This window comes from Salvelinus sp. IW2-2015, linkage group LG19, assembly GCF_002910315.2.
Source record: "Salvelinus sp. IW2-2015 linkage group LG19, ASM291031v2, whole genome shotgun sequence".
In the NCBI taxonomy this organism is placed as follows: Eukaryota; Metazoa; Chordata; class Actinopteri; order Salmoniformes; family Salmonidae; genus Salvelinus; species Salvelinus sp. IW2-2015.
The window spans coordinates 6,906,387-6,930,990 of NC_036859.1; the positions used below are offsets into that span (position 1 = coordinate 6,906,387).

Below are 24,604 nucleotides of genomic sequence, written 5' to 3' on the forward strand. Positions count from 1 at the left end.
GGAAAGGATACAGACACACTCATAAACACTCACTGGCCATGTCCGAATACCCATACTTGCATTTTAAATAGTAGGCTTTTTGGGTATCCGAAAATAGAACGTTTTATAGTTCAATCCAATACAGGGTTGACTGAATGAACAACAAAGACAGAATGCAATATGACATTTTATTAAATAGTTTGGGGAATGGCCTCGTCTCCGAGGGAAGATCCTTGGAGCCAGATGTGATGGCAGGTAGCCCTACACTCCGAGTCAATATTCACGTAAAAATAAGSAATTCTCCTCTCCCAAAATTTGGGGAAAACAAACATTCTTTCCAATTGACCTCCACTGTAAAAGAGCCAACTTCGTCGTCGAGTTGTTGTTATKCAAAAATAACAAAACATACCGAAAAGCTGCTCTGTTGTTCAATGTAAAGTACCAGTCAAAAGTTTGGACACACCTACTCATTCAAAGGTTTTTCTTTATTTTTACTATTGTAGAATAACAGTGAAGACATCAAAACTATGAAACAACACATATGGAATCATGTAGAAACCAAAAAGGTGTTAAACAAATCAAAATATACTTTATATTTGAGATTCTTCAAAGTATCCACCCCTATTTGGTAAAAGACCAAGTCCATATTATGGCAAGAACAGCTCAAATAAGCAAAAGAGAAACAGTCCATCATTACTTTAAGACATGAAGGTCAGTCAATCYGGAAAATTTCAAGAACTTTGATAGTTTTTTGAAGTGCAGTCGCAAAACCATCAAGCGCTATGATGAAACTGGCTCTCATGAGGACCRCCACAAGAAAGGAAGACCCAGAGTTACCTCTGCTGCACAGGAAATGTTCATTAGAGTTACCAGCCTCAGAAATTGCAGCCCAAATAAATGTTTCACAGAGTTCAAGTAACACACATCTCAACATCAACTGTTCAGAGGAGACTATTTGACTATTGGTCGAATTGCTGCAAAGAAACAACTATTAAAAGGACACCAATAATAAGAAGAATACTTGCTTGCGCAAAGAGTCACGAGCAATGGACAGGATTAGAAAGGATTAGAAATCTGTCCTTTGGTCTGATGAGTCCAAATTTGAGATTTTTTATTCCAACCGCTGTGTCTTTGTGAAACGCAGAGTAGGTGAACGGATGATGTCTGCATGTATGGTTCCCACCGTGAAGCATGGAGGAGGTGGTGTGATGGTGTGGGGGTGCTTTGCTGGTGACACTGATTTATTTAGAATTCAAGGCACATTTAACCAGCATGGCTACCGCAGCATTCTGCAACGATACGCCATCCCATCTGGTTTGTGCTTAGTGGGACTATCATTTGTTTTTCAACAGGACAATGAACCAACACACCTCGTGCAGGCAATACACTGGACCACTGCTACTCTTTCCGCGATGCGGAAAATCCGACCACGACTCCMTCTTGCTCCTACCGTYCTATAGGCAGAAACTCAAACAGGATCTACCCGTGACTAGAACCATTCAACGCTGGTCTGACCAATCGGAATCCAWGCTTCAAGATTGTTTTGATCACGCGGACTGGGAAATGTTCTGGGCAGCCTCAGACAAAAACTTTGATCTATACGCTGACTCAGTGAGTTAATAAGGAAGTGCATTGGAGATGTTGTACCCACTGTGACTATTAAAACCTACCCTAACAAAAMACCATGGATGGATGGCGGCATTCGAGCAAAACTGAAAGMGTGAACCACCRCATTTAACCATTGAAAGAGGACTGGGAATATGGCCGAATATAAACAGTGTAGTTATTCCCTCCGCAAGGCAATCAAACAAGCAAAATGTTGGTATAGGGACAAAGTGGAGTCGCAATTCARCGGCTCAGACACGAGACGTATGTGGCAGGGTCTACAKGCAATTACGGACTACAAAAAGAAAACCAGCCACGTCACGGACACMGAAGTCTTGCTTCCAGACAAACTAAACACCTTCTTTGCCCGCTTTGAGGATAATACAGTGCCACCGACGCAGCCMGCTAACAAGGACTGCGGGCCCCCCSTCTCCTTCTCTGCGGCTGACGTGAGTAAGACATTTAAACGTGTTAACCCTCACAAGGCTGCTGGCACAGACGGCATCCCTAGCCGCGTCCTCAGAGCATGCGCAGACCAGCTGGCTGGTGTGTTCACATCAAAAMCMCMAAAATAACRGGCCYTAAAGTTATTATAGCTAKTGGGGAGGTGGATGGTTGGCGAAAACAGCAATTGAGAGAACGAGGGTAAGTTGACATATAAATACATCCAAAGATTTACGCCCATTGGTTGAGAGGGAGGAATGTGATAATTGCAAAAGTGAGCCCATAGGTTAAACAGCAAGCCTGAGGAATGTATATTATTGTTCCRTGCTTATAGRCTATAAGGTAAATAAGTGAATGCCATTCCTCACATGGCTAATAGGAAAGAGCAGAAGAAAAAAATATGCTATGGTGATGATGATTTGTTTGTATTCCTTCGCACTATGCCCGTAGAATAGGAAATAATGTGAATGATGTTACGCTAACTGGATGAAGTTAAACTTTCGTGAACTATATTATGTGTATGCTTTAAATTCCACGATGTCATACTACTCCATACTGAGAAGGCGAAATTAGTATGTTGATATTTGTTGCTTACTGCCTACGTTTGTACTAAACAGTACGTTCTAAATAGTATGTAGTACGATTAGTACACAGTATTTAGTTTAGGAAAGTAGTAGGCAAGCCACATTTCGGACATGGCTGGCCACACACACACCACACACCACACACCACACACCACACACACACCACACCAACCACACCGCCTCACACACAACACCCCACACACACACACAACCCGAGACCACACACACACACACACACACACACACACACACACACACACACACACACACACACACACACACACACACACACACACACACACACACACACACACACACACACACACTTGACCATGAGATTGTTGTTGAATAATGCATGAAGAAGCAGCAAGAGAGAGAGAGACAGGCCAGGGAACTCAGTCAAAGAACCAAGTCAGGGAACCTAGGCAGGGAAGTGTGTCTTTTCCTCAGCCCGAGGGGAACAGGCCTGCATGGCAAGCACTGAGCTGGAGCAGGAGATCAGGCAGCAAACAAATAGAGGGGAGTAGGACAACACACACCTGATGGCCCTCTGGTGGTAGTCGAGGGGGTCACAGCTGTTAGAGGGGGGGTAGGAGGAGGGGCGGTTCTGCTGGTCTCTGATGGGGTACTGGTGGACGGAGGCATTGGGCTGGGACGTGGTGTAGTAAGGAGGAGGAATGCCGTTACTGGTCTCACTGCGATAGTCACTGTCTCTGTCATCCACAGCACTGTCTGGGTCCTCATCTGGAGGGGAGGGGGGAACACATTCAATCAATTATTATTCAATTAAATCAGGGCCTTGATTATCCTAGAGGAACAGTGACAAGGGAGGGAGGGACAACTCCCTTGGGGCAGGAAGAAACCTTGAGAGGAACCAGACATATGAGAATAACTGGTCAATGAACAGAATGGAGGTCTGCAACACTGATTCTTTCTATTCTCTCCCTCTAATCAGGGACTAACTTAGACCTGAAAGTGAAAGTGAAGCTGTCCCTCCCGAGAGAGTGGGTATAGGAGAGAGTAGGTGAGACTAAAGCTACATTTACATTGTGGAGATCCGGGACTGTCGTTCACACGGACAGTCTAGACTCAGCTCATTTGGGCTGGTTCAGATTTTGTCTGTTGTGTTCAGATTTTAAAACATTGGAACCTGTTCACATAGGAATCTGACAAAATCTTGCCACGGTCATACTGCCAGACTGTTGGAATCCAGTTTTTATTTATTTAACCTTCATTTTAACAGGGAAATCCCATTTAGACCAAGGCCTCTTTTGCAAGGGAGCCGTGTATGTACATAAATTATACAACATTTACAAAAACAAAAGTAACAAAAAACATGCAATATTTACAAGAAATTTAAGCAATCACATTCCTCAAGATGGATGTTCTCCATCAACAACTTGAACTGGCCTAGAGGTAAAAGAGCATCAAGGTGCAGAGAGCTCTGCAGATCATTCCATACACGGGGCACAAAAAAAACTGAATGCAGATTTACCTAACTCCGTAGAGATCAATGGGATCTCTAGAGTTAGCCATCCCTGTGTTCTGATGACTCATATGTYTKYAATTTAACAAAGAAGGTATGTCGGAAGTTTATGCAAGAGGGCTTTATAAACAAAAATAGAGCAGTGTATCGATCTACGAGACTTAACAGGGCCAGCMTACTTTCTGATATAGGATGCGATAATGTGTACTGAACCTGTGGCCCGTAATAAAGCGAAGTGGGCTGTGGTAAACTGTCTCTTATCGTTTCAGTGTAGTGGCAGCTGCATTCATATATATTGTGTCACCGTAGTCTAGCACTGGCAGGAAAGTTGACTGAATTATCTGATTTCGGCTKTGATGATCTAGTATTATCTAGTTCTAGAAAATTAGCCTATTTTTATTCTCAACTGCTTAACTAACTCATCCATATGCTTATAAAAAGATAACTTTTCATCAATCCAGATGCCCAGATATTTATAAGAGGAGACATGATCAATGTGTGCACCATACAATGTACATATACGTAAAACCTCAGATATATTTTTGAGTGAATTGGAATACATCATGTACTTTGTTTTACCTGTATTAAGTACCCATTTCAGTTTAACAAAGGCTTTCTGCWAAGCAACAATAGGCAGATTGCAGCTCGGAAAAAGCCCGGGAAACCTCGCGGGCAATAGCACAACAGTGTCATCGACATACAAGTGTATGTTATTTTTTTGTTGCAGATTGACCAATATTATTTATATTGACAGTAAAAAGTAGAGGACCTAAAATATACCCGTGGGACATCTTTCGTAATATCAAGGAAACTTGACTTAACACCATCAAAAAATACACAGTGTCCTGTTTGTCAGGTAGTGTTTAAACCGTTACATGATGCCTGAYCCAGGCCAATTACAGACAACGTTTGAATTAGTAAAGAGTGGATGACACTTTTGAATGTTTTAGACCAGTCAATGAATACAGCAGCACAGTGTTTCTTCCTAGCCAAACAATTTACGACATCATGTAAAACCAGTGATGCTGCTGTGATGGTACTATGCCCTGGTCTGAAGTTCCCCTGATGTACATTTAGAATAGATTTGGAAGTTAAGAAATACTGTATCAAGAATTCAAACATGTTAGCTAGGCAAGAAAGTTTACAAATAGGGCAATACTTATTAAGGTCACAAGGGTCACCACCTTTGTAAAGGGGGTGAACATGGGCCACTTTCCAGACCTTAGGGATAGCACCAGAGACAATCATCAAGTAGAAAATGTGTCAATGATTGCGCAATAAGAGGGGCAGAAAGCTGCACTAAGAAGTTGCCAAGCGAATCATCCCCAATGGATTTTTTTTACATCAAATTTAGCAAAGCGTTTAGTACATCAAAAACAGAAAATGTATGAAATGATTTTATTGTAGTTGACAGGGGTTTCCATTAAGCCAACTAATGGTTGGGAGAGGGGAAGACAGTGGTCTGACTAAACTAAACTAACTAAAGGGTCAGTTAAACCACTATTTATTTAAAATAAGAAGCCTGCAGAGATAAAATGCTAATTAAATGTATCACTTATCTAACTTTGTTCAGTAATGATGCCAGTGCCAGAAAGAACTTGATTAGGTAGGAAATTGGTGGAATTTCCACGGTKCAGTGCATTAACTATTTCCCTAAATGTAGCTGGATCATTAGCCGTGTCTGAAATAGAATTTAGAAAGTAGCTCGACTTCGCTTTCTTAATTGAGGAAGTGCATTTATTTCTCATTTGCCTGAGAAGCTGACAGTCAGATATCGAGTCAGTTTTTCTAGCCCAGGCCTGATTTCTCATTATAATGAAGTCAGAAATCTTTGAAGAGAACAAAGGATTTCTTCCTTTTTTTTAACTCCAAGGCATTTAAAAGGGGGCATGTCTATCCGCCAGAGAGACAAAGATAAATGAGAAGAATTCCAAGGTGAATTCAGGGTCAGGTATGCAACTGACAAAGGAAAGCTCAGAGCAATACTCTACCCTTGGGGAAAGACAATTTTCATATGTATTTTCATAATTACACGAGGATCCGTATTTTTCTGCTTTGTATCTCTAATACAGGCAATAGGAGAGTGATCGCTAATTGCATTAGCAAAGACACCATTTGACAAGTACTTGTGCAGTTTCTCAGAATAAGATCACAGGGTTTTTTTCTGGATCAAAAAGGGGTTTAGGCAATGGCCATGATTGGGCCATCGGCATGGCTAAATTGTAGAGAATTTTTGTTGTTGYATTTTAAAGCCAATTTCCTGCAATTCTACAAATTTCTCCATGGAGCTGAGAGAAACGTTTGCAGTTTTAAAGCAAATTTCCTATTATTCTATACATTTTGCCATGGAGCTGAGAGAAAATGTTTAACTTTTTCTATGACATTTTGCCATGGCTAATGCTGCATTATTTTGCACAAACATAATAACAAAAGCCATACTGCTAAATTCACTGTTTTGGGAATTTCAATTCTCCCTGACCGTTTTATTTTGAYGATTGTTAATTCTCAAAGATTATATTACATACAGTTGAAGTTTACATACACTTATGTTGGAGTCATTAAAACTCGTTTTTCAACCACACTAACATTTACGTCATTTAGCAGACGCTCTTATCCAGAGCGACTTACAAATTGGAAAGTTCATACATATTCATCCTGGTCCCCCCGTGGGGAATGAACCCACAACCCTGGCGTTGCAAGTGCTATGCTCTACCAACTGAGCCACACGGGACTAACTATAGTTTGTTTTGGCAAGTCGGTTAGGACACCTACTTTGTGCATGACACAAGTAACTTTTTCAACAATTGTTTACAGACAGATTATTTCACTGTATCTCAATTCCAGTGGGTCAGAAGTTAACATACACTAAGTAGACTGTGCCTTTCAACAGCTTGGAAAATTCCAGAAAATGATGCCATGGCGTTAGAAGATTCTGTTAGTTGACATCATTTGAGTCAATTGGAGGTGTACCTGTGGATGTATTTCCAGGCCTACCTTCAAACTCAGTGCCTCTTTGCTTGACATGTGAAGATGCTGGAGGAAACATGTACAAAAATATCTATATCCACAGTMAAACGAGTCCTATAWCGAAATAACCTGAAAGTCCACTCAGCAAGGAAGAAGCCACTGCTCAAAAACCGCCATAAAAAGCCAGACTACCGTTTGCAACTGCACATGGRGACAAAGATCGTACGTTTTGGAGAAATGTCCTCTGGTCTGATGAAACAAAAATAGAACTGTTTGGCAATAATGACCATCGTTATGTTTGGAGGAAAGGGGTGGATGCCTGCAAACCGAAAAACACCATCCTAACCGTGAAGCACGGGGGTGGCAGCATCATGTTGTGGAGGTGCTTTGCTGCAGGAGGGATTTGCTGCAGGAGGGACTGGTGCACTTCACAAAATAGATGGTATCATGAGGTGGATGTGGATATATTGAAGCAACATCTCAAGACATCAGTCAGGAAGTTAAAGCTTGGTCGCAAATGGGTCTTCAAAAATGGACAATGACTCCAAGCATACTTCCAAAGTTGTGTCAAAATGGCTTAAGGACAACAAAGTCAAGGTATTGGAGTGGCCATCACAAAGCCCTGACCTCAATCCTATAGAACATTTGTGGGCAGAACTGAAAAAGAGTGTGCGAGCAAGGAGGCCTACAAACCTGRCTCAGTTACACCAGCTCTGTSAGGAGGAATGGGCCAAAATTCACCCRACTTATTGTGGGAAGCTTGTGGAAGGCTACCTGAAACRTYTGACCCAAGTTAAACAATTTAAAGGCAATGCTACCAAATACTAATTGAGTGTATGTAAACTTCTGAMCCACTGAGAATGTGATGAAAAAAAATAAGTTGAAATAAATCACTCTACTATTATTCTGACATTACACATTCTTAAAATAAAGTGGTGATCCTAACTGACCTAAGACAGGGAATTTTTACTAGGATTAAATGTCAGGAATTTTGAAAAACTGAGTTCAAATGTATTTGGCAAAGGTGTACGTAAAAACTTCCAACTTCAACTGTACTTTATATCTGGTTTAAGTTGTTTAAGTTTACACCGAAAGCATTTTTCCATCCCAAAATKATATATATATATTTTTTACACTGTTTGGACTTAGGCAACCTGAAAAAATGCTTAGCTGACCAACTCCAAAGAATTACAATGGCAGAAAAATCCCTGGATCAATGAGTGAGGAATTTGATAGGTGTCTTATATTAAAGATGCATTCTCAAACTTTTGTATCATTTCAGCCAGGAGTTTTGAAAGTGGTGCTCACGAGTAAAAAGTGGTCCCCGTTTTTTGTGTACTATGTCCTCCAATTGTGTACTACGTCATCCTTTTCATGTGACATGTTACACATTTAGCAATTTGTATAAAATCATATGAATTTTGCAATTCGTGCAAAAATCCAGGTGGGTTTGGAAATTAGTTGAGTCAGGTTAAAGTCAAGACAAATATTCTGTGTTGATTTCACATATATAGCCACCCCTTCCCCTTTTTTCCATCTATCACACCTGAAAATGTTGTAATCAGTTATTTCAAGGTCCTTATCCATAATCTAACAACTGAGCCAGGTCTCTGTGAGAACCAGAATATCAGGGCTCGTGTCACGCACCCAGACATCAAGAAGGTCCATATTTAACATCAAAGATGTCTGTCTGTTGAGATGAGTCTCAATTATGCCACATGGTCTGTGTGAACYCAGCTTTAAAGAACCATTGACACTAAGTGGACCGAAGATTGAAAAGAGAACTTCATTAGTTTATTGTACCACAGAGGAATATCTTTTTAAAATGCTGCAGAAGCATGACTTGCAGAAACCACTCATTCACAGTGCCCACTCAGCACAGGGGCTATCCCAGCTAATGTGGACCATCTTAACTCCAACCATAGAACTCCTATAGAGCTCATCTCTCCAGGTCACCCAGAGTGCTATCAGCGTTTTTAATCCTTCAATTTTCTGTGTTAACAGAAGAGGCATACTGAGCTTTTCCCACACAAGAGAGTGGGTTGGAGGTTATTCTGGAAGAGTTTTGCAATATGGTATTTTAGTCACAGTATATGTAATCAGGATACCAGTTCTCTTTCMTAATTTCTTCATAATCCCATGTGGCACTCAAGGACATTCAGAGACTTGTCYCKAAGCCACTCCTGCRTTGTCTTCACTGTGTGCTTAGGGACGTTGTCCTGTTGGAAGGTGAACCTTCKCCCCAGTCTGAGGTCCTGAGTGCTCTGGAGCAGATATTCATCAAGGATCTCTCTRTACTTCGCTMCATTCATCTTTCCCTCAATCCTGACTAGTCTCCCAGTCCCTGCCACTGAAAAACATCCCCACAGCATGTTGCTGCCACCACCATGMTTCACCGTAKGGATGGTGCCAGGTTTCCTCCAGATGTGACGTTTGGCATTCAGGCCAGTGTTTTCAATCTTGGTTTCATCAGACCAGAGAATCTTGTTTCTCATGGTCAGAGTCCTTAAGGTGCCTTTTGGCAAACTCCAAGCAGGCGGTCATGTACCTTTTACTGAGGAATGGCTTCCGTCTTGCCACTCTACCATAAAGGCTTGATTGGTGGAGTGCTGCAGAGATGGTTGTTCTTCTGGAAGGTTCTCTCATSTCCACAGAGGAACTCTGGAGCTCTGTCAGAGTGACCATCRKGTTCTKGGTCACCTCCCTGACCAAGGCCCTTCTCCCCCGGTCCAAAATCCCATTTAAGAATGGAGGCCACTGTGTTCTTGGGGACCTTCAATGCTGCACAGATCTGGTACCCTTCCCCAGATCGGTGCCTGGGCACAATCCTGTCTCGGAGCTCTAAGGACGATTCCTTCGACCTCATGGCTTGGTTTTGCACTGTMAACTATGGAACATTATATAGACAGGTGTGTGTGCCTTTCCAAATCATGTCGAATCAATTGAATTCACCACACGTGGACTCCAATCAAGTTGTAGAAACATGACAAGGATGATCAATGGAAACAGGATGCACCRGAGCTCAATTTCAAGTCTCATAGCAAAGGGTCTGAATACTTATGTAAATAAGGTATTTCTGTTTTGAAGGTTWTACAAATTTGCAAACRTTTCTAAAAACCTGTTTTCGCTTTGTCATTATGGGTTATTGTGTGTAGATTGATGAGAWWWWTKTTTTATTTWGTCAATTTTAGAATAAGGCTGTAAAGTAACAAAATGTGAAAAAAGGGAAGRGGTCKGAATACTTTCATAATTCACTGTATGTGAAAATGGTGCGTTTTTGTTTTGTAGTAAAAAAGATAGAGGAAGATAAGCGTTTCCAATGACATCAGTGTGCATCGTGTGATTATGACCAATTGTGAGTAGGCATTTCCTACTAATTGGTTGATGCGCCMTTATCACATATATTGATGTTGGTGTGGTGCTGTAGATGATGAATATGAAGTTGAAAAATTGTGAAATGTCCCTTTATTAAGGGTACTCACTTTGTTGGTCTCCCCACAGACTCCAGTTACCTACAAAGAAACAGAACGTTTTGAGAAGGATTCTGTCTTAATTATGAAACATTAGGAATATGATTGTCACACCCTGRCCTGTTTCMCCTGTCTTTGTGATTGTCTCCACCCATCTGTTTTCCTCATTAGTTCCTGGGTACTTATTCCTGTGTTCCCTGCTTGTCTGTTCATCAAGTCAACCAGCGTGGTTTTTTCTGTTCTCCTGCTTTTTCCTTCTCTCTGTTTTGCTAGTYCTCCCGGTTGTGACMCTTGCCTGTCTGGACTCTGAACCCGCCACCCTGACTATTCTGCCTGCYCTGACCTTGAGCCTGCCTGCCACTCTGTACCTCCTGGACTCTGACCTRGTTTTGATCTTTTGCCTGTCCACAACCCCTCTCTTGCCTACCCCTTGGATTATAATAAATATCAGAGACTCAAACCATCTGCCTCCCGTGTCTGATTCTGGGTCTCGCCTTGTGCCCTTATAATGATAATTTCATGGCTTTCAGAACACTTAAATTTTTTTTTTTTTTATTTATCCGTTATTTTACCAGGTAAGTTGACTGAGAACACGTTCTCATTTACAGCAACGACCTGGGGAATAGTTACAGGGGAGAGAAGGGGGATGAATGAGCCAATTGTAAACTGGAGATTCTTAGGTGACTGTGATGTTTTGAGGGCCAGATTGGGAATTTAGCCAGGACACCAGGGTTAACACCCCTACTCCCCTATAATAAGTGCCATGGGATCTTTAATGACCTCAGAGAGTCAGGACACCCGTTTAACGTCCCATCCAAAAGACGGCACCCTACACAGGGCAGTGTCCCCAATAACTGCCCTGGGGCATTGGGATATTTTTTAGACCAGAGGAAAGAGTGCCTCCTACTGGCCCTCCAACACCACTTCCAGCAGCATCTGGTCTCCCATCCAGGACCAACCCTGCTTAGCTTCAGAAGTAAACCAGCAGTGGTATGCAGGGTGGTATGCTGCTGGCTTAATTGAACCGTTTACACCAGAGGTCCCCAATTACATTCAGCTGTGGGCTTTTCCTTCAGCAGATGGTCGGGGGGCCGGAACATTGTTATAAATCATTTGTACACTGCAAATTGACAGCAAGAATCACAAATAGTATTTGACAAAAACAGAATAATTTCTAAACTTGATTACATTGGTATACGATCACATACGCAACTGTATTTATGCGTGGGAATACTTGGGAACAGATTGCCTAAATTAAAATCAATTTGAGCTTTTCTTGGTGAACAAATTGTAGGTGAACAAATTACAGGCCACCTATTGGGGATGGCTGGTTTACAMTGTCTTACTACTGTTATTGTATGGTGTGCTGCAAGGGAACTTTTGGCTAAAGAGTGCCATGCATTGTTATGGAATATTTTGATGCCAACATGGAGGCTAGTTTGCTGAGCTCTGTGTGTGTGCGCAGCGTAGGAAGACTCAGTGGGGCTTGTCTGTCTAAGACGAGTCATGGGCAGACAAGCAGAGCCATAAGCCCCCCCCCCCCGAGAGCTGTGTCACCACGCCCAGTAGACTTTGACACCATCAGAAACTCTGCATCCAGTGCCTCTGTATAACTAATAAATACTCATATTGACGTCGTTTCACTTGATCAATGTGTATACACACACAGACATGCAAACAAACACACAACACACACACAAAGACACACTAGTGCAATCCAAATACCTCGCACTGAACTGACAGGGTGACATTGAATAGTTGACTCTCCTTGGTTAATCGCTAACCCCTGTCTATCAGACAAGCCCAGTGATTGATGGATTACTCACAGCACTGTGTCCCTGGAACAGGAAGTGGTCGCTCCTGGTCTTCTTGGTATGAGTACTGGTTAGTAATCTGAAATACATACACACGTAAGTCTCTAACCACATGTACTCCTCTCACACCTCATTCCAAATCTTCAAGCCATTTGTCCCACCTGCCTGTATCCCCCTCTGTCATTTTAAATCTGTCTCAATAAAGGGAAAATACATAGAGTGGGAAAACTCAGTCTACTGTATAATAGAGGGTGATCCATAAATGTGTGCGACAACAGCTTACATCCTGATCTCTCATGGCGTTGAGTTGCTCCAGTTTTTTGGCCCAATAGCGTGCCTCCTCCTCAGGGATATCTGAAAACAGGAGCCCCACCATTTAAAAAAAAGTATAAATCACACAGCTGACCAGCACACACACACAGGCTTGCACCCTCCCAACACGCATCTGTAATGCCGCTAAGATGTATATCAGCTGTAGATCAACACACACACACACACACACACACACAGCTAGCAGTTACCATTAAGCGTTCCACCAAGCTTTCACCTGGATAGGTATTGGTGGTTAGCCTATCACACCCATTCCCCTCAAAACTATTCTTGCCAAAGACATTGAGTGTGACTTTTCAGCCAGAACCCCACTTGACTGGTGCTCAGTCAGACAGTCAGACAGACAGGGTTAGTTTACCAGTATTGACCAGGGGATGGGAGGCAGTGTAAAATGACACCTAATCAATGCTTGGAGACCACAGCCTGAAGTTGAGGACACAAGCAGCCAGTCTAGCAACACAGATAAGTGTGTTTGTATGGGGACACATGGAATCTAATAAAACTGGTTAAGGGTGAGTTTACCCCAAAAATCTTTTGATTATTGTTCATTCATAGCCTACAAGTGGGCTTTAGTGCTGAAAACAATCTTTATGTTTTTGGGGAAACTGACCCTAACCCAGTTAAAGATCAGAATGCCAGTTCAGGTGTGATTATGTTTACTGTAAGATGCTTCTGTGGCATGACTGTGAATGTGGAAATTACTGTATTTCAAGACGTTTTGGGGGTAAAAATGGGGGTCAATTAAGTATATTCATTACTTAATTCATTAAATTATTCGTCTGTCCATTTATTCATTAATTTCTTTGTTAAAACTTCTTCTTAATAGGGGGCGCCATTTCCACTTTGGGAAAAAATAGTGCCCAAATTAAACGGCCTCACACTCTGTTCTAGATCATATGATATGCATATTATTATTACTATTGGATAGAAAACACTCTGAAGTTTCTAAAACTGTTTGAATTATATCTGTGAGTAAAACAGAACTCATTTGGCAGGCAAACTTCCAAACAGGAGGTGAAAATTCTGAAATGGGTCTCTGTGACAGGCCTCGCCTATTCAATTGCCTTGTATTTATGGATATGTATGCACTTCATACGCCTTCCACTAGATGTCAACAGGCAGTACAACGTTGAATGAGGTGTCTAGCCTGATGTGGGACCGAATGAGAGCTTTTGGAGTGACAGGTCAGCCATATTGGCAGTATTTTGCTGCGYACCTGGGAGCACCATATCATTTTCTGCAATGCGTTAGGTAGACACGAAGAAATGCTCCGTCTGGGACGTTATTGGATACATATGAGAAAAACATCATAAAGATGGATTTTCAACTGAGTTTGACCAGTTTATTCGACTTTTATTATGACTTTTGGAATTTTTCGTTCCATGCGCCAAACGTTCATGGACACGTGAGCACCATTATGCTAGCCAAAGTTGCTAATTCGACAGAAGAAATGGACATTCTAAAACAAAACAACGATTTATTGTGGAACTAGGACTCCTTGCAATGCATTCTGATGAAAGATCATCAAAGGTAAGAGAATATTTATGATGTTATTTCGTATTTTTGTGGAATATGTTGACTCCAACATGGCGGAGAATGGCTGAGCGCTGTCTCAGATTATTGCATGCTGTGCTTTTTACTAAAGTAATTTTTTTAAATCTAACACAGCGGTTGCATTAAGAACCAGTGTATCTTTATTTATTTGCCCAACATGTATTTTTCAGCAAAGTTTATGATGAGTTTTTCTGTTAGATTACGTGACTCTCCAAAATTTCTCCGGACAATTTGGAGCATTTTTGCGCCATGTTCACAATGTAAAACCAGGATTTGTAGCTATAAATATGCACATTTTCGAACAAAACATAAATGTATTGTATAACATGATGTTATAAGACTGTCATCTGATGAAGTTGTACAAAGGTTAGTGATTATTTCTATCTCTATTTGTGGGTTTTGTGAAAGCTATCTTTGCGGTGAAAAAATGGCGTTGTGTGTTGCGCGATTGTGGTGAGCTAACATAAATATATGTTGTGTTTTCGCTGTAAAACATTTTAAAAATCGCACATGTTGGCTGGATTCACAAGATGTTTATCTTTCATTTGCTGTATTGGACTTGTGATTTCATGAAATTATATTATATGATATTCCCTGTGGCGCTAGGCTAGGCTATGCTAGTCAGCGTTTCTGATGAGGAGGATCCCGGATCCGGGAGGGTGATCAAGTAGAGGTTTTAATGTGTCCATCCATCCATCCGTCTGTTCGTTAGTTTGTTAATTCTTTCATTGGTTCCCTCTCTTACTCACCCAGAGGCAGTTCAAAGCGTGTGTCCAGCAGCACCTGGTGTAAGGTGGGGTCTTTGGTTCCACAGATATCGTTGTCCGCCATGATGGCCTGGGAGTCCAGGGTCAACCAGTCCCCCGGACTCTCCTACACAGAAATAGAATGCATAGACCTGATATACCATTCATTATCATTGTTCGTTTGTTATTTAGATCCCAATTGTTGTACTGCATACAAAAACATTAGTCAAGTCCCAGATCTGTTCGTGCAGTCTTACCAACTCTTCTACGGCCATTGTCACAAAGAGTTCGTAAAACAGCACAAACAGATCTGGGAACATGTCTGTCCCTGGAGCTTTCTGTGGGGACACATTCAGTGAGTCATTCTGATTTTTCATTCCACTAATTCTAATTCCATGGCTGGTATACTTCATTATCCCAAGGAGTTGCTTTGCCCTGGCTTAGGGAGACATGCTCACATAGTAGCTTACTAAGTAGTATGCTAGTATGAGTATTGGGGGGGTGTAGTGTACCACGTTTGATTGGCGGATGCTGTGCAGGGGGATCCACACAGTTCCCACCATGGTGTCCCATATTAACCCTTTATTCCACACCTCCACCGTCAGCCCCAGGTCCAGCCTGTTGATCTCACTAGAGAGAGAGAGAGAGAGAGACAGAACAAAAGGAAATGAAAGAGAGAAAAGACAGTACAGAGGAGAGAATACAAAGGAGGAAAAACAGCAGGAGAGAGAATGGGGAGGAGAGAGAAACGCTTGTGTGTGTGTCAGGAGGACAGGAATAAACTGAGTGGAAGAAGAGAGGGAGGGGAAGAGGGGTGCTGGACGGGATGAGGAGAAACTAGATTGGACAGAGGCATAAACGGCCCAGAGTTGGACATCAAAATGTGCTGTGTGATTGTAAAGATTCATCTCACACACATGCACACGCACACACAGCTTTGTTAATACACCCCAGACCTGGCCCCAGGATAAAGTGACTAAGGGGGCAATTGAAATCGGTGAGGGGGCACAATTTTGGGGGGGTTCTTGCATTGAAATATATATTAAATTATTCTTATATCACATTATACCACAATAAACAAAGTTCAAATGCAGAGACCCCCGAAACCATTAATTGAGTGCTTTTGAAGTGGCAGGTTGGTGCGAAATCTGTAGCCTAGTCAATGGACAGCGCCCTACACACTAAACAAGGCCGTTCTGGCGATGAATATAGGCTAAAAGATAGATAGGCTGTTTATAATAGGTGAATTAACCTATGTGAATGCAGCCACCCACACAGCTGCCTTACCAAAATAATGCTAACTAAATGCTGAAAGTAGTAGCCTAGTTATTAATGCATGCAAAAACAAATACTGGATAGCAGCTTGCCTTAGAATACCGACAACTGCGACTGCGAGTGAATGAATGCTAACAGAACAAAACAGAGGTACCAAGTAGTAGTCCTAGTAAACTAAATATCAGCTGGATATAGGCATGACACAATCTATATTTGAGCTAGTTACATTAACAGCAAACAAACGCAGTAAACAAAAGACAAATGGATATCCAAATAACCAAAACACAGCCTACTACAGCGAGATGCAGCCATGCACAGCCGTCTTGCCAAACAAATAGGCCTAAAAGGCCCACTTCAAACATGGAAAACCAAGCCGCTAATGAACACAGCAACAGAGGGTCAAATTCGACCCATGTAATCAATTAAGCAATGCCAGCCTACCATAAACACGTTTCCAAAACATACAGTTCCATCTACAACCATGAAAACCATTGTGGAATGTATCCATTTCTATGATGAAACATACCTATATGTATTTATACCCAGGGGCGTCATTTCGGTTCTTGTATTGGAATTATATTGAATTATGCTTATACAGTATCACGCTATATACCACAAGAAACATAAAAGTTCAAATGCCAACACCATTGAGTGCTTTTGACCAAGTAACAGGTTGGCACGAAATCTCCTCTGCAATCTATCAGCACCATGTACAGCACCCTACACATTAAAGCAAGGCCGTTGAAAACCTATGCCGGCTAAGAAAGTACATTTTGCCATTCCATACCACCAAGATTCTGATTAAAACCAACCAGCTAGATTGTTTCTTACCTTCTCAGAAGAGTTGCAGCCTCCTTGATGCTCTGAGGAACTTCCTGAGTAATCAATCATTCCCTTCTCCCTTCGAAATCTTCTTGKAAGGTCCACCTCAAATAGCAATTGGATTAGTTGAGATGGCATGCTTCTTCTGTGCTGACTGAACACGTTTGTGACAGTGGAAAATGAGTTTATGCATGTAGCTGTGGACGCCCCACTCATGAGCCCTACGATCGCATGTTGAATATCGTGTGACGTGTACGTGGCATTGTGGGGTAATGGTGCTAAACACTTTGGCAAGTTCCTTGTCTTTTCGGASACTATAATCCATTATAGACAGAAAAAGCCCACTGCCACCCCCCTCGACTCTATCGAGTCCAATATCCCATCAGTGGTTACTGGTTTGAAACAAGGAGCTCAATGATGTCCACAACTGCCAACAAACACATGTGATTTCTGTGTTAAAGTGTTAAAACTGATGTTCCCATAGCACTTCGAACTGTTTTTTTCCCACAGTGCAGTGCATTTCAAATGCTCTGTGCTTGATGTTTGCCTACCGAATCCTTTGGTACGATCAATAACATGCTTCAAGTTAGAATACCCAGCTTGGGTGAAGGCCTTGTCTGCGTTAGCATTGGACCCAACACAGAACTTTCTACANGACAGATCTGCAGTAATTGAGTATTCCAGTCACTCTCTTCCTACGAACCAGTTGCTATTAAATGAAAGTTTTTGGACAGAAAACCTGCAGCTAGGGTATGATTCTATGCTAAACTGGGCAGGGTCCTCTGTTCCAAGATCGCCAGCAACAGTCGGAGGTGGAGGGGTTGTGGAGCCATTATCCGAGCGGCGCTTGTGGAAGGGTAGGTAGGCTCTGCACGCGGTGCTAGCTGGACCTCAGCAGTTTGATGCTGCTGCTGCTGCTCATCGCTATCCATTTCGGATATCCATCATGGCAGTGGCAGATTTCCTTGTTCGGTGCGCTCTGTCCATTGTACTAACACAGCGCAGCGGAGATACAGATTTTGCGCTAATCTGTTACTCAATCATTTTAACTTTTTGGCAAATGTTATAATAGGGACACAAAACAAAAACTGAGCCCCTTTTTGCCCACTCGTGGAGCCGGGCCAGACACAGACAGACACACCTGGTACACCGCTTTGTTCACACCAATTACTTATGGGTCTGATGGTAACAAAAATAAAACATGTCTCTATACGAGAGAGTCTGGGAGGAATCTAGCAAACAGCCTTTACAAGACAACAAGGAGTTATTAAACAGAGAAATAGGGGGGGGGGGGGACAAGAAAGTGAGCGAGAACAAGAGAGGAGAGCAGGGAACGGGAGACAAAGCATGAAAGTGTGTGTAACTGTATATGTGTGTGTGTATGTAAGAGAGAGAAGTGCCATCTAGAGAGTAAAGGGAGGGAGGTGGACATTGTATTCAGCGCCTGGAGGGAAAGAGTGGGAACTTTAATTTTAAAAAAATTTAAAAAGAGTTTGGCGGGATTTCCAGTCTGGGTAGTGACTTTTAAGTGCCATTTTCATTAGTRTCCGTAACTGAGGGTAGGGACTGGGAGCCATTACAAAGGGATATGAGTCTTACATAACACTTTCCGTGGTGCAACCACACCACAACGGACGCTAATCTGCAGTCAGCCAGCACAATACACACCAGTCAAACTAACACACTTACTGGCACACTACACACCAGACAAACTACTACTCGTTGGTAGTGATGGGGGGGGGGATGTGTATACGGTTGCATATTGCAATATTATTTGGGCCGATATTATATCGATATTAGACTCCAAGTATCGATTTGTAAAATATTTGCTACTGTAGACAGCGTAAGTCAGCGCTAATTGGCTGTACATGTGCGAAAAGTCCAATATTTTTCATCCTATAGCTTGTTCTCCATCATTATTTTTAAATAGTGAGCCAACATGTTTCAGCCCTTTATTTAACCTGACTAATCAAAAAACATTTTCTCCTGCTCTCACTTGTCTCTCTGCAGCAGACATATAGTGAGCAATATGTTTGGAACATCAAATCGCAACATCAATACTTAATACATATAGAATTCAGAGAATCGTAAGAACCGTAGCACATATCGTATCAGCACCTAAGTACCGTGATAATATCGTATCATATCGAGAGTTCCCTGGCAATTCCCAGCCCTACTCACTGGCACACTTCACATTAGTCAAACTAATGTAGTACACCTTTACTTACATAATGCACACCAGTCAAGCTAGTATACACTCATTAGCCGACTACACACCAGTCAAACTAGTGCAGCCCCTCTGGCTAGTGCACTACACACCATCCACACTCACTGACTAGTTCACTCCACACCGTCCACACTCGCTGACTAGTTCACTCCACACCGTCCACACTCGCTGACTAGTTCACTCCACACCGTCCACACTCGACTGAATAGTTCACTTCCACACCGTCCACCACTCGCTGACTAGTCACTCCACACTCGTCCACACTCGCTGACTAGTTCACTCCACACCGTCCACACTCGCTGACTAGTTCACTCCACACCGCTCCCACACTCGCTGACTAGTTCACTCCACACCGTCCACACTCGCTGACTAGTTCACTCCACACCGTCCACACTCGCTGACTAGTTTCACTCCACACCGCCACACTCGCTGACTAGTTCACTCCACACCGTCCACACTCGCTGACTAGTTCACTCCACACGTCCACACTCGCCTGACTAGTTCACTCCCACACCGTCCACACTCGCTGACTAGTTCACTCCACACCGTCCACACTCGCTGACTAGTTCACTCCACACCGCTCTCACAACTCGCTGACTAGTCACTCCACACCGTCCACACTCGCTGACTAGTTCACTCCACACCGTCCCACACTCGCTGACTAGTTCACTCACCACCGTCCACCACTCGCTGACTAGTTCACTCCACACCGTCAACCAAACTCGCTCGCAACTAGTTCACTCCACACCGTCCACACTCGCTGACTAGTTCACTCCACACCGTCCACACTCGCTGACTAGTTCACTCCACACCGTCCACACTCACTGACTAGTTCACTCCACACCGTCCACACTCACTGACTAGTTCACTACACACCGTCCACACTCACTGACTATTACACTACACACCATCCACACTCACTGACTAGTTCACTACACACCATCCACACTCACTGACTAGCACACTGGCTGTTACTAAGTGCCCCGTTCAAGTCTGAAAATGGAAACGTCCCCAAAGAGAAGGTAATATGAAAGAAGAGGAAGAGAAAGACGAGCGAAGATGAGGGAACAGTAGGAGAAGAAAGTAAAAGGAAGTAAGTAAGAGATCAAGGTGCACTTTGGTAGGATGAGGACAAGGGGGAGTGGAGAGAGAGGGGCTGGGAGGAAGCCAATGTGGAGAGGGAGTGAGTGATAGAGGCACCAAGGGAGAAAGGATGGATGAGGGAGCAGAAGAAGGGAAAAGGAGGTAGATGGAGGATAAAGAGAGATGGATGGAGATGAAAGAGGAAATGTAATCAGAGGGGTGATGGAGTGACAAAGAAAATGAGAGACAGATGGTGACGAGAGGGTGATGGAGTGATAGAGAAGGAGAGGACTCACAACATGAAGTCCTGCTCCCAACTGGGCAGGCTGCCTCGGACAGCGATGGTGGTGCTCTTCACATTCTGCACCTTCAGGGTCAAGTACGTGTTGAACTTCTCTGAGGAAGAGAGAGAGAGAGAGAGAGAGAGAGAGAAAGAACTGAAATTCTATGTGAGGGAGAAAGAAAAAAAACACTTTCACAACCCCGGTTCTCTGATAATGAGTGAAATGTACAGTTCCAGTCAAAAGCTTTAACCCACCTACTCATTTTCTAAATGTTGTACTATTTTCTAAATTGTATAATAATAGTGAAGGCATCAAAACTATGAAATAACACATATGGAATCATGTGGTAACCAAAAATACATTATATTTTATATTAATATTTGAGACTCTTCAAAGTAGCCACCCTTTGCCTTGATGACAGCTTTGCATACTATTGGAATTCTCTCAACCAGCTTCATGAGGTAGTCACCTGGAATGCATTTCAATTAACAGGTGTSCCTTGTTAAAACTTAATTTGTGGAATTTCTTTCCTTCTTAATGCGTTTGAACCAATTAGTTGTGTTGAGACAAGGTAGGGGTGGTATACAGAAGATAGCCCTATTTGGTAAAAGACCAAGTCCATATAATGGAAAGAATAGCTCAAATAAGCAAAGGGAAATGACAGTCCATCATTACTTTTAGACATGAAGGTCAGTCAATCCAGAACATTTCAAGAACTTTTACAGTTTCTTCAAGTGCAGTCGCAAAAACCATCAAGCGCTGTGATGAAACTGGCTCTCATGAGGAATGCCACAGAAAAGGACCCAGACTTACCTCTAATGCAGAGGATACATTCATTAGAGAGTTACCAGCCTCAGAAATTGCATCCCAAATAAATGCTTCAGAGTTCGTCTGTCGGAGACAGACAGATCGAATGGCGAAAGAGGTGAGGCCTTTCCTCTTTGTAAGGTGCCACTTGCCAGTCCTCTGGTCATTCTCAAGCATGCCTCTATTCCTTGTGCTCTTGCGAGCAGGGAAATGCGGTGATACGTCGCACTCATATTATCAGAGAACCGGGCTAACAAAAGTAACCTTAAGTTCTCTTTCAAATWGTTTTTTTCCCGATGTATCACATATGGGGAAATGGCCAAGTCYCATATTGCAGACATGCTCTTCAAAACTAGGGTAGTCCCAACAGCATCACCCATCAGAGGCTCCGACACTGAGGACACTATGCGCCAACGAAGGTGCAGTGATGTCTAGTCTGTAAAACCTCAAATTTATGAGSAGTGGCCCAACATGCCGTCGCAAATCAAGATTAAAGTAGTGGATTTGTTTAACTGCATGTCGCCCTAGCTCCCTGTTGCTGTCTGTGCCATTGACCGTTGACCTGGTGAAACTAGAATTTTGAATTGTCTTTAGTAACAAGGAAATACTTTCTCTTTTTTAGCACATAATATTATATGTAGCCCTATTAGGACAAGAMAAATGTACCACAGATTMTTTTCAGAAGGAGGAACCACACAGACTCGGATGAGGTGTTTCATCCAAGTTTGTGTGGTTACATACAGTGCATTTGGAAAGTATTCAGACCCCTTGACTTTTTCCACATTTTGTTACGTTACAGCCTTATTCAAAAATGTATTAAAATAGTTTTYCCCCCTCAATCTACAATACCCCATAATGACAACGCAAAAATAGGTTTATAGTAATTTGTGCAAATTTATAAAATAAAAAAACTGAAATGTCACATTTACATAAGTATTCAGACCCTTTACTCAGTACTTTGTTGAAGCAACTTTGGCACTGATTAGAGCCTCAAGTCTTCTTGGGTATGACGCTACAAGGGGCAGCGTCGCTGCACAGCTATTTTCAGGTCTCTCCAGAGATGTTCGATCGGGTTCAAGTCCGGGCTCTGGCTGGGCCACTCAAGGACATTCAGATACTTGTCCCGATTGCCACTCCTGTGCTGTCTTGGCTGTGTGCTTAGAGTCGTTGTCCTGTTGGAAGGTGAACCTTCGCCCCAGTCTGAGGCCCTGAGAGCTCTGGAGCAGGTTTTCATCAAAGATCTCTGTACTTTGCTCCGTTCATCTKTCCCTCAAACCTGACTAGTGAGCTTCGTCACTTCCTGTTGTACGCGGAACGAGGAAGAGCTCGGTTTTGTTTGTTTGGAAAGTTTGTCGTTTAAAAGTATATTGGAAAGTTCTTGGTAGCTACCTAGCTTCTTATGTTGGATCCCGCGACGCAGTTGGCATCAGTTGCTGGGACTGCTTGTATCTTTCCAGTGATCCTGCCGACCAAGGACGGTTCTGAGGAGCTATTTGGCGTCGCAGCTAGCCTAGCTGCTAGCTAGCTGGACATAAAGCTAGCGAGGTGTTCTTGAACGCAGACCGCGACGCAGTTAGCCATTGTGGCTGGGACCGCGGATTGTCCCAGGTTTGTGGCTGTCTAGATCCCTGCTGTTTGTTGTTTTCAATTTTCCCCGTGACCTGCCCTGTCTGGAACTKTGAGGAGTAACAGGCTAAAATACGTTGCTAGCTACCATGACAAWGACCAAAGCCGGCGGGAGTACCGTTGAGGACAGTGCCAGTGGTGTCTCTATCACAAGTGAAGGATCTTTTAAACAAAGAAACCTATAAAGCAGTTGTTACAACAACAAGAAAATAGTTCCAAGTGTTTTGTCCAAATACTTGTGGATTCTACTAATAAAAGAATGGACGACCTGACCAGAGAGGTCCAGGTCCTGAAGAACAGTTTGCAGTTCTCCCAGGGTCAGCTCGACAAGTTGAAACAGGAGAAGGGCAAGATGACAGCAATCTGTAAGTCACAGAGAGGACATCAGTTCTGTGTGTGAGAATCCATGATAACAATGACAGATAAATCAGACTTTCTCGAGGGACAATCAAGGCAAAACAACATGGTTGTGGACGGAATTGCGGAATCTCCACGAGACCTGGATGGAGTCTGAGGACAAAGTGAGGGAAATGATCTCTGAGAAATTGAAGATGGACMMCAGGAAGATTGAGGTGGAGCGCGCCCACAGGACTGGAAAACCCACCRCYRGCCCAGGTGATAGGCCCAGGCCAATAGTGGTCAAGTTCCTGAGGTTCAAKGACAAGGTAGCTGTTCTAGAAAGAGCCAAGAACTTGAGAGGAACGTACATCTTCCTCAACGAGGACTTTCCTGAAGCTGTGCTCCAAAAGAGGGAAAAACTGATCCCAGCCATGAAAGCTGCCAGAGCGCGTTGGGACATTGCGTACATCCGCTACGACAGGCTCATTGTCCACCCTCCCTCCCAGAAGCCTGGAAGGGATGAGAGAGCCAAACCAATGGGTTCGTAGCCTCAACCCCGCAGCACCACACACACCAATTGATTAATGGACTGCTGAATGTATATTTTTTTCTCCTGCTTTGTCTGATCTTTTCAATATATTATGTCTATCTCTGAAAAGCTACCCAGGAAATTAATAAAAAATAAATTAACAACAGACTTTCAGCATTCTTATAGAGAAGGGCACTCAACATGTACTGCACTGACACAAATGACTGATGATTAGTTTAAATAAATTGATAATAAGAAGATTGTGGGAGCTGTACTGTTAGATTTCACTGCAGCCTTTGATATTATTCATTATTATGTTGAAAAAACTTAAGCGCTATGGCTTTTCAACCTCTGCCATATTGTGGATTCAGAGCCATCTAATAGAAGTCATCGTTTTTTTTATAGTAGCGTCTCTAAAGTCAAACATGTAAAGTGTGGTGTACCGCAGGGCAGCTCTCTAGGCCCTCTGCTCTTTTCTATGTTTACCAATGACCTGCCACTGGCATTAAACAAAGCATGCGTGTCCATGTATGCTGATGATTCAACCATATACGCGTCAGTAACCACAGCTAATGAAGTCACTGAAACCGTTAACAAAGAGTTGCAGTCTGTTTTGGAATGGGTGGCCAGTAA

The 24,604-nt window shown here is 42.8% G+C and overlaps 1 protein-coding gene across 1 annotated transcript in view; it reads right to left on the reverse strand.

Annotated features, from left to right (window-relative positions):
• The window catches only part of LOC111979835 (protein unc-13 homolog A-like), an 86,521-nt gene that overhangs the window by 27,584 nt on the left and 34,333 nt on the right, over positions 1-24,604 (reverse strand). The window contains 7 exon segments of the mRNA XM_070448770.1: positions 3,152-3,356; positions 10,548-10,577; positions 12,362-12,428; positions 12,633-12,703; positions 14,983-15,106; positions 15,492-15,609; positions 20,683-20,782. Coding sequence (XP_070304871.1) covers positions 3,152-3,356; positions 10,548-10,577; positions 12,362-12,428; positions 12,633-12,703; positions 14,983-15,106; positions 15,492-15,609; positions 20,683-20,782 — 715 coding nt within the window.